Source organism: Ovis canadensis, chromosome 7 (genome assembly GCF_042477335.2).
Source record: "Ovis canadensis isolate MfBH-ARS-UI-01 breed Bighorn chromosome 7, ARS-UI_OviCan_v2, whole genome shotgun sequence".
Taxonomy (NCBI): Eukaryota; Metazoa; Chordata; class Mammalia; order Artiodactyla; family Bovidae; genus Ovis; species Ovis canadensis.
The window spans coordinates 27,152,932-27,164,602 of record NC_091251.1 but is presented as its reverse complement, the minus strand read 5'-3'; the positions used below and the strand labels follow the sequence as shown (position 1 = coordinate 27,164,602).

Genomic DNA, 11,671 nt, shown 5'->3' with positions numbered 1-11,671 from the left:
TTTTCTTTTCTTTTTATTAAAAACAAAACAAAAATCAGGGATACAAAGTGATCTCCCCAATCAGGCTCAAGGTGGTTTCCATCTCGTGAGTCAGTTGTCGCCCTTTTTAAAGTGCTGTTACATCAAGAGTTTACAACAACAAAAAATAAGACAAAGCAAAAACCCAAGAGGGAATGCAAAATGGGACTGCAAGTAGGTCCAGGAGAAGGAAGCAAAATAACTTACAGCATAAATAAATTAAAAATGAACCCATTATTACTGAACCAAGAGACTCACAATACATTTATATCCATTGCACATAGCCACTTTGTCATTAGGAACAAGAGTTTCAGAAGTGGACGGGGAGGGGAGCGCGGGGCCAGCGAAACTGCTACATTGTATTCACAATTGGGGTTCAGAGGCTGTACAGGGAGAAGCAGCCCCCTATCCCTTTTCTTTCCCCCTTTGGTCCGTTAAGACCATGAGACCCGATGCCCGGAGTTGAACCATGAGGCAAGGTGGTATTTACAACTGGAAACGGATACTGGGTCCTGGTCTCGGGCTCCCAAGAGGGAGCGGGCAAGGCCGAGGCGCCCGGGAGAAGGGCAGGCGGGCGGGAGGCTGTATTTACATCGGTCCGGTCCGAATGGCTTGTATCTCGCTCTCGGCCGCCGCGGCCGCGGTATTTACAAGAAGAGAGCAGCATGGCTTGAGGGCGCGTGGGCGCGGCTGGGCCGGCCCTAGGGCAACAGCGGGGGCTTGAAGGAGCAGTTGCCCGTGCAGTGCCGGGGCGTCAGCATCTTGCAGGAGAAATGGTGCAGGGCGTCGTGGGCTTCTGGAGAGACAGTCGATTGGGCCATGTTGGGCTCCTCGCCTGCCTCACCCACGCGGTCCACGGGCTCCCTCGCTCCCCTATCCACCCACGTCTAACCCACCCCTTCAGATTCAGTTCTCAAGCGAGATCAAAAAAGGTGGGAAGGTAGTAGAGATCCTGGCCATTCAGAACCACTGCCCTAGTTCAATAGCCCCATTTTACAGAAGAGGAAACTGAGGCACAGTAAGAGGGAGGTCGATCAGCTCACAACCAGATCTGGACCTGGTGACAGATTTCCCAATGCCCAGAGCTCACGGGGCTGTTTCTCCCTGCCTACCGTTCTAGAATAATTTCTTCTTTAAAATGAATTCCCATTTCCCTCCTCTCAGTTACTTATCTCTGCAGAGCTGGCCTTCCCCCTATCATCACTCATGCATTCATTCATTCAATCATTGGCCCGCACAGCCAGTGCCTGGCACCTCTCCTTTGTTCCCGCGCTTCCGCACCTTTTAATTTCTGCTGGATGGCATAGCGTGCCTTCCGCTCCTGGTCAAGTTCGTTACAAAGAGTATCTGGAAGACACAGAAAGTAGCCGGTGAGGAAATGAGACCACCCAAGGGCCCGTTGGGGTCACAGCCCGGGCCTCACCCTCTTCTCAGCGCTCAGCCCCTGGCAGAAACAAGTCCCGGCGACCGAGGGAGGGGGCGTCAAAGCTCCAAACTGCAGCTCGGCTGAGGGAGGAAATGGCCTGGGATGGCGCTTAAAGGCAGACGGATCTAACCAAAATTAAAGCAAACTTAGGCATTACTTCCCAGGTAATTTTACGCCTCGATTTTTAATTTAGAAACCATGGAAATTGCCGCGATAAGAAGTTCAATCACTCCATGTAATGATGCCTGCAAGCCGTTTGCTGGGCTCGCTTGCCATTCTGAGGCTAATCAGAGTATACAAAGGATATTAAATAAAAAAAATAATTGTTAAATTACCTTCAATTTAAATCCAAATGACTGAGCCAACATTGCGGCTCCTGCCAGACGAGAGGCAGTTACGGCCGTGCACGCGCTCACCTGACTCCCGTCTTACCTCTGACAATTTGCAGCTGTTGCACCATTTCTTCTCGATAAGCCAATTCCCTCTTCATTTGATCCTGAAAATTATCTGTGCAAATTGATTAAGTGAGAGCTGTTACGCACAACCCCCTCCCTCGGCCCCCTTTCCCCACTCCCCAGCCCCACCCCACCCCCTCTGTCTTTGGCCTAGTGGGAACCCGGCCTGGAAAAGAAGGGTTCGCTGCTTCTGGCTGCACGCGAAGCAGCAGCAGCTGCCTGCACTGGGTCCCCGGTCCAGGCCAGGCAGGGCATGCGGGAAGAAGGCTCTGGCGATCAGGTGGGGTGGGTCTGAATGAGGGTACCTTTGAGACTCTGAAATTCTCGCTCCAGCTTCTTGCGAAGCTCCATTTGCTCCAGGAGCAGTTTTTGCAATTCGTCTGTGAAGGGGTGAGAGTGGGATGTCAAGGAGGAGAGTGGTGGGACTCAGGTAGCCTCTAAGGCACCCAGGTCCCACTCTGGCCAGTAGCCATGAGAGGAGTAGAGGAGGGTGAGACCAAATGGTAGGCCCTCAACGCTCAGTGTTTCCATGTGCATCCAAAGGATTTGGGAAGAAAGTGGGGTTAGGGGAAGTTGCCCAGGAGAATCAAATTCAGAATAGCAGAATGCTTGTTGGACTTCTAGGTCCTGGGCCCAGGTACTAACCAGCATGGTATCTGCTTTAAATTTTCTTAACTCCGTAAGTTTAGAGGTAGGCCTAGGAAGACTCAGTTCACCCCTTCAACTGACGAACCTAACCTCTCCCTTCAATGATACAGACCAGGAAGAATCTGGTCAAAGCCTTGGACTTCCACCCTAGAAAAATACATATATTCATAACAGTTTATTTATAACTTTAAAAGGTCCCAGGACCCCAAATCCAGGCTAAGAACACTCATATAAAGCAGAAGGATTTTGAAGGTAACTACATCACCTGTAAAATCTGTAACTGGGAACAGTGGCAGACCACAAATGCTTCCCCCCCCCCCCCAATATATACCAGTTTCCAAGCCCAACCTTGGGCTGGGGTGGGGTAAGGGGGCAATTGGGTGTGGAAAGCCCCACAGGTGCTTTCAAAGTTGCTTTAGAGGAGTGGCAGGGAGCTGCCCATGGAGCTATTGGTATCTGGTCCTCTCCTCGAAGGTGCTCAGAAAACACAAAAATGAGAGACAGGAGTAAAGTGGGGTTAGAAGTTCCTTTCTCAGCTTCAAGCCATACTCAGCCCCTGCAGTTGAGCAGGGACCCCATTCCACATTTAGGGTGAGGTGGAGTCAGTTATGCATTGATTCCAGGAAAAGAAAATAACCTCTGACACACTCCTGAAGTAAACGCCTCCTCAAAATCTCGCTATTCAGATGAGGTTGAGAAACCTAGATTGTCCTTTCTCATCGTCCACATGCGTTAGGTTCTAAGGATCATCACTCATTTTTCTTTCTCACTGGACTATTCAGACAGGCCGGGCCTTGGGAACTCTGGGGGTGGCTGGTTCCCTCCCCCTACTCCCCTCACTCTTCCACCCTCCCACCCCCCACCTCTGTGCCAGGGTAATGTGTCCAGGGGATTATCCTTTCGCGTCAGTGAAGACTGGTTCCTCAAGAGCCTTGTCTTCTCACACTCACTCCTGCAGGAATAACACCCATCTACAAGAAGGGACGATTTCCCCCAAGCACAGTGTACACCAGTTTCATAGACTTAACCTCACCTCTGGCCAGGTTCTCGATATCCTTCTCCACTAGTTGAGTTCCTGTGACATCTAGGGTGAGCCCATCTTCGCCTGGGATACAAGGGCAGGTAAGAAGGGTTTTGTTCTGGGAGAGGCCTTGGTAGGGGAGGGGTGAGCTTCCTGGTAACTGAACTAAGTTGAGTACCTATTTCAGACCCTCTGCCTTTAGAGGAGACAGTTGCAGGCATCCAGTTCTACCCACCTTCCAAGCCATTATTTTAGGTCACTCAGAGTGGCCCCCCCACCCCCGCCAGGAGAATGGAACCAGGGATAATAGGCTATCTTAGGGCAGGAAATGTTCTTTGACTTGTTTTACGTGGGTGATGGTGCTCCTCATATCCTTCTAGTAAGTCTCCTTCCCTTACCCGGGAGAGCCCCAAACCCACCAAGGAGGTAAGCAATTCAGGAAACCTGGCCTGACCCTTGCCCATTGTGTTTAAATGTTTATCTGCGAGCCGGGAGAGGAAGGCAAATGTTTATCAGGCAGCCCCTTAGGCTTGATAGAAAGCCTCCCTCGCAAACTGGAGTCGGTGGAAACCTGGGCGACCTGGGGTCCAGCTCCCGGGTAGGGGTGGAGAGCGAGGGTCCTAGGGCTCACCTCGGTCTGTATTTGCCGGACTTGGCTGGGAGATACTCCTTTGGTCTGGATAGCATTTCCTCGTTTCCAAATCGTCGGCGGTCGAGTGATTGTCTTCCTTATCTGGCTCTTAAAGGCAATAAACCGAGTTTCAAGGAGAGGCAAATAAACCGTGACCCGGATACGGCCAGAGCTGCCGCGGTCGGGGCGCCGGAGCCCTAATTAAAAGCGTCGTGGCCGCCGCTGGTTCCCGGCTGTGCGCCTGGGCTCGCACCCTCAGGCTTTGGGCCGGGCACCACCTCCCCCGCGCGCGATCTGCTCATCTCCGGCTCCACGCCCCCTCCCTAGCCCCTTGGAAAAGAGCAAAACGAGCAGCCGAGCCCACCAGGGACAAGCGACCTACATCGCGCGCAGATACTGGGGCACCGCGAGCGCGCGTGGCCGCCGGGTCTACCTGCTCCGAGAACGCGGCCCAGGCGGCGACCCGCGGGGTGGCGACAGCGGGGGAGACATCGTAGCGGGCTCAGGCTGCCCGGATTTCCGAGGCCCTCAGTTCGTTCTCTGAGAGTCAATGGGTCCCGCGCGCACCCCCGCGTTGGGCTGCTGCTACCGCGCACTTCAGGGGTCCCTATGCGCGTGGCCAAGCGCCCCCACCCTCCGCCCGGACCTCTCGGCCCAAACACTTGCTGAATAAATGAGAGAATTTGAAAGGCGTGCCAGGCGTGGTTTATAAAAGGTTTAACCCAGTGTATAAGGTGTAGGCGAGCGGTATCTTTGCGATGGAGAGGGCGGTTTGTTGTTAAGTAACCAAGAGATGCAAGTTGTTGGGAGTCCTCGCTTAGCTCCCTTTTTCCTTCAGTGTTTTGCTTTCCCTCTCCCTCTTTTTCTCTGCTTCTCTCCTTCCTCTAGTCCTCCCTCGCAGGCCTCCTCTGGCCCCGGCCCTCTGCCCGCGGTCCTCCCCACCCCCACTCCATTGGCCAGCGACCTCGGCAGGGGGCGTTACCGTGGGCCTCTGGGGCGCAGAGGTAGGACGCCGCGGGCCCCAGCGCCGCCGCCGCGCTCTTCACGTGCTCGTCCCTCTCGGGCGCGTACACCTGCGGCGGCCGAGAAATGACAGGCGGTTAGGGGGGCGCTTGACGGCGGCTTGGAGCTGCCCAGCCCTCCGCCGCAGCCGGGAGAAAACCTGAAGGGGTGGCGGAGGTCTGCTTGCCCGCGGGACCCCAGCGCCCCGAGAGGCCGTGACACACGCGGCGCAGCCTGGAGCCCTCGGAGGTCGCATCGCCGTTTGTAGTTTCCCGGTAATTGGGAGCGCCCTTGAGAAAATTACCCGAGACACAAAGCGGTTCCCAAGCCAAGGGCCGCTCAAAGCCCACCCCCACCCTCCTCGCCCGCCTCTTTTTCAGCATCTTCTCTCCCGCCCGCGCCCAGTCCCCGACATAAATGACGCCTTTCGCATCCGGCTAGTAATTCGTGTTTTAATAGACCGAATGGAACTGTACAGGTGTGCCCACCCACTGTCAAATGGCGAACGATTCAGGCTTAGCTGCACACGCCCCACGCGAATCCGCGGCCGCGGACACCTGAGAGCCCCTTTCCCGCCCCGCACACCGTCTAGACAGCTTCCTACCAATGAACCCTGAGGTTCCCGGGGCAGGAATTCTGAGACTCGGAAAACTGCGAGTCGAGTTGGGGTGTTGAAAGATGCCGAGGACCTCGTACTGCAGCTTGAGGGAGAGGCCTCCCTCTTCTAGGCTTACTGGCCCGTCTTCCCCGGAGCTCTGATCCCCATCCCGGAGGGCGTGCTACCCGCTCGGCCTCGTGAGCGCTTTTCTCTGGCTTTTGGTCTTTTTCTTCCAGACCTTTTGATTTCTATCTCTGTATGACTACAGATCTCGGCCTGTCTCCTCCCTACTCCAGTCAACAAAAACATAGCACACGCAGTTTTCAGGCCTGCTCCTCCCACCCCCACCGCCACCCCCGATCTTCCGAAACCCTCAGTCAGGGGTCCCAGCGAGTCCAGCTCCACAGAGCTCCCGAAGCTGGGCCTACCCAGAGCAGCCAGGGCCTACTGCTTGAACGCCCGCTCAGAAAAAAATTCCAGTCCCCCACCCGGCCAGGGCCTGCCCCACAACCCAGAGCTGCCGAGGGGTAAACAAGGAGGCACCACCAGCGAGGCGGGCTTGGGGCTCACCTTGGCGGGCGCGGGGCCCCCCAGCGGTCCGCAAGCCTCTCGCAGCTCATAGCCGCCGCTTGGCGGGCTCTTCTCTGGTCTCCGCACCATGTCGTCGGCCGCCAGGTCCCCAAATGCGGCTCGACTGGCTAGGGGTAGCCCCGGGCGGTGCCGGGGACGAGGGCTGCCGCCTTCTGGAGAGTCTGTGGGACCGTCGGCGCCGGACGAGGTGATAGACGGGGGTCCTGCGTGCTGGTCTCCATTCGGGCTGCCTCCTGTGCTGGGCGCACCGGGCTCGGCCTCGTCCGGGGCGCCCTCGTCGTCGGGGAAGCGGTTGGACTCCACGTCCACCTCGGGCTCGTCTGCAGTGTCCACGTCGGGGGAGGCGGAGTGGTAGCTGGAGCTGCCCTCGCTCAGAAAGTCCGGGCTCACGTAGCCGCCGCCGGTCCCTGCGCCCGGCCCCGGCCCACGGGCTGGCCCACCGCCGTAAGCTTCGCGGGCGCTACCGTAGAGCTTGGCGATGCTTTCGGCGTCCTTGACTACAGGCCGGAAGGCCGACACGTAGGAGCCTTTGCGAGCGGGCGGCGGGGGCGGCGGGGCCAGCGGGGCCAGCGGGGGCGGCAGCGCCTCGTCCGCGCCGTCCTCGTCCAGTGGCCCGCGGGACAGCGCGCTGGGGCAGCGCTCCTCTGCGACCAGGCCTCCCTCCTTGGTCGGCTCGGAACCGTCCAGGGGCTCGGGGCCGCCACCTCCCGCAGCCGCCGCGGCCGCCGCCGCTGCCGCCGCTACGGCCGCCGCCACGGCTTTGGCTTGGCTCTGCGCGGCCGGATAGGGCGGCACCGGGAGGCTGCCTGCGGCCGGCCAGAACATGGGAAACGTCGGGTACACAGTGGCTGCGGCGGCGGCTGCAGCTACGGCCGCCGCGTCCTTGGCTGCCCCGGAGGGCTGGTGACCCCAGAACATGGCGCCGCCGCCCGGGCCCGTCCCTGCCCCGGGGGGCAAATGGCCGGTTCCTGGGCCGCCCGCTCCTGCCCCAGTGCCCGCGCCCCCGCCACTCCCGGGGCCTGGGCCGCCCTTGGGTTCGCCAGCGCCTAACACAGGGTCATCCTTTTTGGGGCAGAGACCAAAGGCCGTGGGGAAGCCATAGGGATGAGGGAAAAGCGGTGGGGGCAGCTTCTGCAAGAGGCCAAAGCCCTTGCTGGGCACTGGGATCACAGGGTAGCTGCGGACCCCGGCGCCGCCACCAGGCCCTCCAGGGCCCGCGGGGCCGCCAGCTCCCGTCGCCAGACCAAGTCCCCGCTGCGCGTGAGGAGGCGGCGGCCCGGGAGGCCCGGAGGCCTCTTCTTCGCCACAGCGCAGGCTTTTGTGCGGCGGCGGACCTGGGGCCATGTCTGCGCCGCACCCCGGGCCGCCCCCACTGCCGCCGCCGCCAGCACCACCCTTCCCCTGTCCACCCGACCCTCCGTTAGCGCCGCCGCCGCCTCCTTGCAGCGAGAAGGTCCGCTTGCGGGTGCCACCATTGAACATGGCCTTGACGTCCTCCCAAGCGTGGCTCAGTTCGTCTGTGGCCGACTTGTCACTGAGTTTGAGGTGTCGGCGCCACGAGTTAAAGTTGGCTGCGTCGGGCTGCGTGTACTTGGCGTCGGGGGTGCGGTGCGAGTGGAAGATGAACTTGTTAGGCGAGAAGTACATGCTGCAGTAACCGCACTTGATGCATTTGGCACGCGAGCTGTTGTAACGCGCGGGGATGAAGCTGCCACGCGAACCCCAGGCACACTCGTGCACCACATCGAAGGCGAAGTTCTCGGGCAGCTTGGGTGGCTTGTGCTCGCCGAGAAACGACTTGCACAGGCGTTCGGCCTCACGCTTGGTGATCATGCCGCAGCGGCGAGACGAGATGGGCATGGCCCCTGCCCGACGCAGAATTTCCAGCTGCACCGGTGTGCACTGCACGCACGTGATGCCCAGGGCCACGCGGCGGTTGTGTATCTCATTGTAGCTGTAGTTCTTGAGGAGGGTGTTGGAGATTTGCGCCAGGCATAGGCGCTCCTGGCCGTCGATGACCAGGGACACGATAGGCACCCCGTACAACGACGTCTCGCCCACCTGGTTGGGTTTGAGAGCGCTGGAACCCGAGTAGGGCTGCAACTCCTGCTTGGAGTTGGGAGAAGAGTTTCCCTCGCGCCCCGGCCCCAGCTGAGTGGTGAGAGCCTCCATGCCGCCGCTCCTGCGAAACAGAGAAAGCAGAGAGCCGATGAGCCATTTTCAGCGCCAACGCCGCCCGGGCCCGCCCAGCAGGGCGCGCAGAGTCGGGCGCGCGGGGAAACTTGGCAATGGGGAGTCCTAGCTCATTCGCCCCCTGGACGGGCCTTTTGTTATTCAGACGCGTGCTGGCACTGGAACAAAAGCCCCCGGGGTTTGGAGGAGGAGTAGGGGTAATTGAGACCTCAGGAATGCCTGGGTAGCTAGGAACCCGATCCTGTTTTCGGGCTGGGGAGGAAGTGGGGCCCAGAGACGGAGAGTGACTTGCCCAAGGCCACACAGCAAAGCCATTGCCAAAGCCAGGCTTCCTGGTGCCCAGATCCGTAAGACTTCGGCCACCCTCGCAGCCTGCCCTATCCGCCCGGGTCCCAAAGCTCGGACTTCGGGGACAGGCCGCCCCTCTGCTCAGTCGCGCATGCACGCGGGCGGGGGCAGCGCTGAGAGGAATAGGGAGGGGGGAGGGGCGGTCACTGCCCATCTCCAGACAGCAGGGGGCGGGGCAGGGGGGGTGGTAAGGAGAAGGAGGAGGGTCTAGAGGCCGTGAGGGAGGCGGAGAGAGACAGAGACGGCCGCTGTTCGCGGTGCTGAACCCGACTCTCTCCAAAGCTCGCTGTGAGCGCCCAGCCCTGGAGCTGCCCTACTGCACCCAGCTCCGTGCAGCTGGCTCCCTGGGATAACAGCACTGCTTTCCCCAAACACAAGCTTTTCCTCTTACACCCGGAACCCCGCGTTCGTTGAGCAGAAAGATTCCGGCTGGAAATATAAACCGTTTTCTTTCCAGCCATCGGTGGGATTCGGGTCAAGCAATTCCTAACCACATTTCCTGCATTTTTAAGCTGCGGTCTACACACAAGCTGGTTCCCCTCCGGGTCAGCACACGGGACGAAGAGGTTCTCAAGGAAGTTTCTCAGAAGCCACTTCTTTGCTTGTAGCCGCCCGCTGCCTAAGTTTTCCTCCTTCAGATATACCTTTCCCACTCAGGCCAAAAGCAGTCTTTAGGTTCTGAGCTTCTTCTTTAGGGGACATCCTCTCTCTCTCTCTCTCTCTCTCTCTCTCTCTCTCTCTCTCTCTCTCTCTCTCTCTCTCCCTCCCTCCCTCCCTCCCTCCCTCCCTCCCTCCCTCCCTCCCTCCCTCCCTCCCTCCCTCCCTCCCTCCCTCCCTCCCTCCCTCTCTCTCTCTCTCTCTCTCTCTCTCTCTCTCTCTCTCTCTCTCTCTCTCTCTCGGAGTATCCTTCATGCGGAGTTGTCCTGACTCATACGGGCTGAGAGGAATCCTGACCCGTCTCTGAAGCCACCCTAAGGCTCCAGGTTGAAAGTTACTTCTGGTCCCAAGCTTTACTCTCTGGCCGAGGCAGGGAGGCAGTCACTCCGTGGACAGCGGCAGCGGGAAGGACCCGGGGACTGATGCTTGGGGCCCCCTACATGGCTCAGCCCAACCACGTGTCCTCAGACAGGGGAGGCTTGCACTGGGCCCATGGCTGCAGGCAGTCCTGCGGCTCAGACAGCCCAGTCCTGAGGGCTCCTCCTCTAAACTCAGCAGAAACTGACAAATCCATTTTCAAAGGGCAGCTCCAGCCAGACAGGGCATCCAAGCTCAAAAGCCTGGGATCTTCTTTCCCTCTGCCTCTCTCCCTCCTTCATCTGTCGATCTTATCTGTCCCTGAGCTGTCTGTCTCTCCCTGCTCGCTCCTCTTTCTCCCATCTGTCTTCATACCTTCTTCAAGTATCAAGCTATTTATCTGTTATCTATTTCGTCTTTATCTCCGTGGATCAAACTGAAACTAGTTGACCCTTCTTTTGCATTGAAGTCCCTTGCAATATTTTAGGAGGCAAAAGCACTGTCCTAACCCCTCGGCTGAGGGATCAGCAAGAAAAACCCCGCACCCCTCTCCCGAAGGGTCTTCAGGCTCGCTAGGGAGATGGAAGGGGGGTGCCGCGGCTCTGGGAAATGAAGATGTCTTCTCGGTTTCCCGAAATCGGCCAGTGTGCCCTGCCCGCTTGCAGTGAAGGCAGAGCCCTGAGCCGAGCGCGTCTTCTCCAAGCTGAGGGTCTGGAGTCCTCTCGGGGTCTTTCCGAGTGGGAGGAGGGGACTCCGGACCCCGGAACCAGGAGAAAGAGGACCCTAGGAACGGAACCGAATTTCAAAAGCCAGGGCAAAGCGCTGTGCGCAGCGACAAGGAGCAGCGGCCAGGGCGGCTCTGGGAGCCCTCGCCGGCTCCTGGGGCTTGAGGGGTGAGATTGGAGAGGGCGACGAGGCTGGAGTCAGGCAGCGCAGAGAGTGAGGCGATGGAGTCTTGAGGTCTAATAATAAAAACAACCACAAGAACCCATATCGGAACTAAACGAAAAAAGCTGTAGAGACAAGGCGCGGGGTCAGCCAGCTACCGGGCGCGGGTACTCACCGTGCGGCGGCGGCTGGAGCCGGGCGAGCGGTGAACGGAGGTGCGCGGCCGGCGGAGCGGCGGGCGGGAGTCGGGGATCCGCCGCGCTCTCCGGGTGACGGCGCGGCCCCTCCCCGCGCGCGCGCACAGCCGCGCTCCCGGGCTCCCCGCTCTCACACCCGCGGCCCCACTGGCCCCTCCCGCGCGGCGCAGGCTCTCAGCAGGCGCAGGGCTCCAGGGTCCCGGGCAGAAAGATGGGTGCCCTGTGCGGTTGCCCCTGAGGCCCTGGACGGGCCCGGCGCGGAGGCCGAAGCCTGGAGAGCATAGCGCGGCGACTGGCAAGGCGCGGGGACAACCCGAGTGGCGAGCCCAGCGCGGGGCGGGCGCGCCTGACATCTGCGAGCCGGGGCGCCACACCCACCGCCCGTGCAGTCACTCGCGCCCTCCCGGGGTCCGATAGCTAGCCCGCGGGCCACGCGCCTGGCCCCGCCGCCTTCCCGCAGCTCCCGGCTCTGGGCGCCCCAGGTAAGCGGCCACACACCTGTTCCCTGAGCCCCGCACCAGCAGCCCAAGCTCGCTAAGGGGACCGGGAGGAAGGAGGAGCCCGGGGCCACAAAGTTTGCCCCCAAGAGCAAAGTGGGGGAGGGCTCAGCTCTCCAGGCTAAGTGGCAAGGAGCTAGACCA

The 11,671-nt window shown here is 59.8% G+C and overlaps 1 protein-coding gene across 1 annotated transcript; it reads right to left on the bottom strand.

The window, feature by feature from the left end:
* On the bottom strand, window positions 1-8,898 carry SKOR1 (SKI family transcriptional corepressor 1). The gene is made up of 9 exons (XM_069597404.1): window positions 8,792-8,898; window positions 6,370-8,572; window positions 5,182-5,272; window positions 4,200-4,307; window positions 3,581-3,652; window positions 2,205-2,279; window positions 1,877-1,951; window positions 1,300-1,365; window positions 1-814 (listed from the first exon to the last, which is right to left on the bottom strand). The coding sequence occupies exons 1-9, from the start codon at window positions 8,896-8,898 to the stop codon at window positions 720-722; spliced, it is 2,892 nt and encodes a 963-aa protein (XP_069453505.1). The 3' UTR covers window positions 1-719.
* Window positions 8,899-11,671: the final 2,773 nt, after the last annotated feature.

Bases quoted from the DNA above. Each gene is read 5' to 3' on its own strand.
- SKOR1 (XM_069597404.1), bottom strand. From the start codon at position 8,898: ATGGCTTTGCTGTGTGGCCTTGGGCAAGTCACTCTCCGTCTCTGGGCC. The intron at 1,366-1,876 runs GTAAGACGGGAG...TGTGTCTTCCAG, and splicing joins ACAGCTGCAAATTGTCAGAG to ATACTCTTTGTAACGAACTT. The intron at 815-1,299 runs GTGCGGAAGCGC...CTGTCTCTCCAG, and splicing joins CATCCAGCAGAAATTAAAAG to AAGCCCACGACGCCCTGCAC.